Here is a 1,095-nt window from a genome sequence, read left to right on the forward strand (position 1 = left end):
ACAAAAAAAAAAAAACGTACTTGATCATCATATATATATAAATATTATAACTCTTAACAAATTAATTCAAAAAAAAAAAAAAAACATAATTAAATTACATGCTGAAAGATTGAAGATGAAATACAAAGTTTTTTTTTTCTGTCTTCATGTTCAATATTTTAGCATATAATAACATTAATATCACTAATATGAGCTGCAAATCTAATTAATTAAGAATAACCCAATCTAAGCTCCAAATCCAAATCTTCATTGGGGTGATTACTGGAAAGACCAATCTCCAAATCTAACCTTACAATCTCAGCTTTCTTCAAAAACTTGTGTCCGTCTTCAAATTCATCATCTTCATCTTCTTCTTTAGTAGTGTCAAAGAAAGATTTTCTGGTATTGTTTCTTGGGATAATATCAAAGCTAGTTTTGGTGCTAGAAGAAGCAAAATGTGTAGTTGAAGAGAATGCAGAGAAAGGAGTTGTAGGTGCAGCAGAAGGAGGAGAGGAATTAGTGAAAGTGCGAGTGAAAGTAGGTGAAAGTGGGTTAGGGTTAGGGTTAGGGTTAGGGTTAATGTTAAGGTTAAGAAGATGAGTAGTGTCTCTTGGAGGGGATTGTACTCTCAATCTAGCTCTGTCTCTTCTGTGAACATTCATGTGTCCTCCAAGTGCTTGAGCAGATCTGAATTCTCTTTTGCAGAAGGTACAAGTGTATGATCTTGGAGGCCATGAAAACCCTCCAAGATACTCTTCTCCATAGCTCTGATTTCCATAGTTCCATGAGTATTTGAACTTGTTGTTGCTGCTGCTATTATCGTTGTTGTTTGTTGCTCTACTGCCTATACTATGACCTTTCAAGCTGTTACTCAAATTCTTTCTCTCCATTCTAGGATTTAGAGAGAGAGAAGAAGAGAGAGAGGGAGAAAAAGAGAGAGATAGAGGGAGATTCAAATAAGAATAACAGAAGGGTGATAGGATGATATAGAGCTGTGGTTTTAGTTTTAGGGGATAAATGGTAATTGGAAGTAGTAAAAATTAAAGAGCTCATCAAATATTTATAGAGGGAGCTCTGGTTGCTCTTTTTCATGCTTATGTTGGTTTTTTCACTTCA

General features: G+C 34.6%; 1 protein-coding gene across 1 annotated transcript; it reads right to left on the reverse strand.

Moving 5' to 3' along the window:
• Positions 1 to 209: 209 nt before the first annotated feature.
• Positions 210 to 869, reverse strand: LOC136217043 (transcriptional regulator SUPERMAN-like). The gene has a single exon (XM_066003613.1). The coding sequence runs from the start codon at positions 867 to 869 to the stop codon at positions 210 to 212; it is 660 nt and encodes a 219-aa protein (XP_065859685.1).
• Positions 870 to 1,095: the final 226 nt, after the last annotated feature.

Source organism: Euphorbia lathyris, chromosome 2, assembly GCF_963576675.1.
Source record: "Euphorbia lathyris chromosome 2, ddEupLath1.1, whole genome shotgun sequence".
NCBI classification, from domain to species: Eukaryota; Viridiplantae; Streptophyta; class Magnoliopsida; order Malpighiales; family Euphorbiaceae; genus Euphorbia; species Euphorbia lathyris.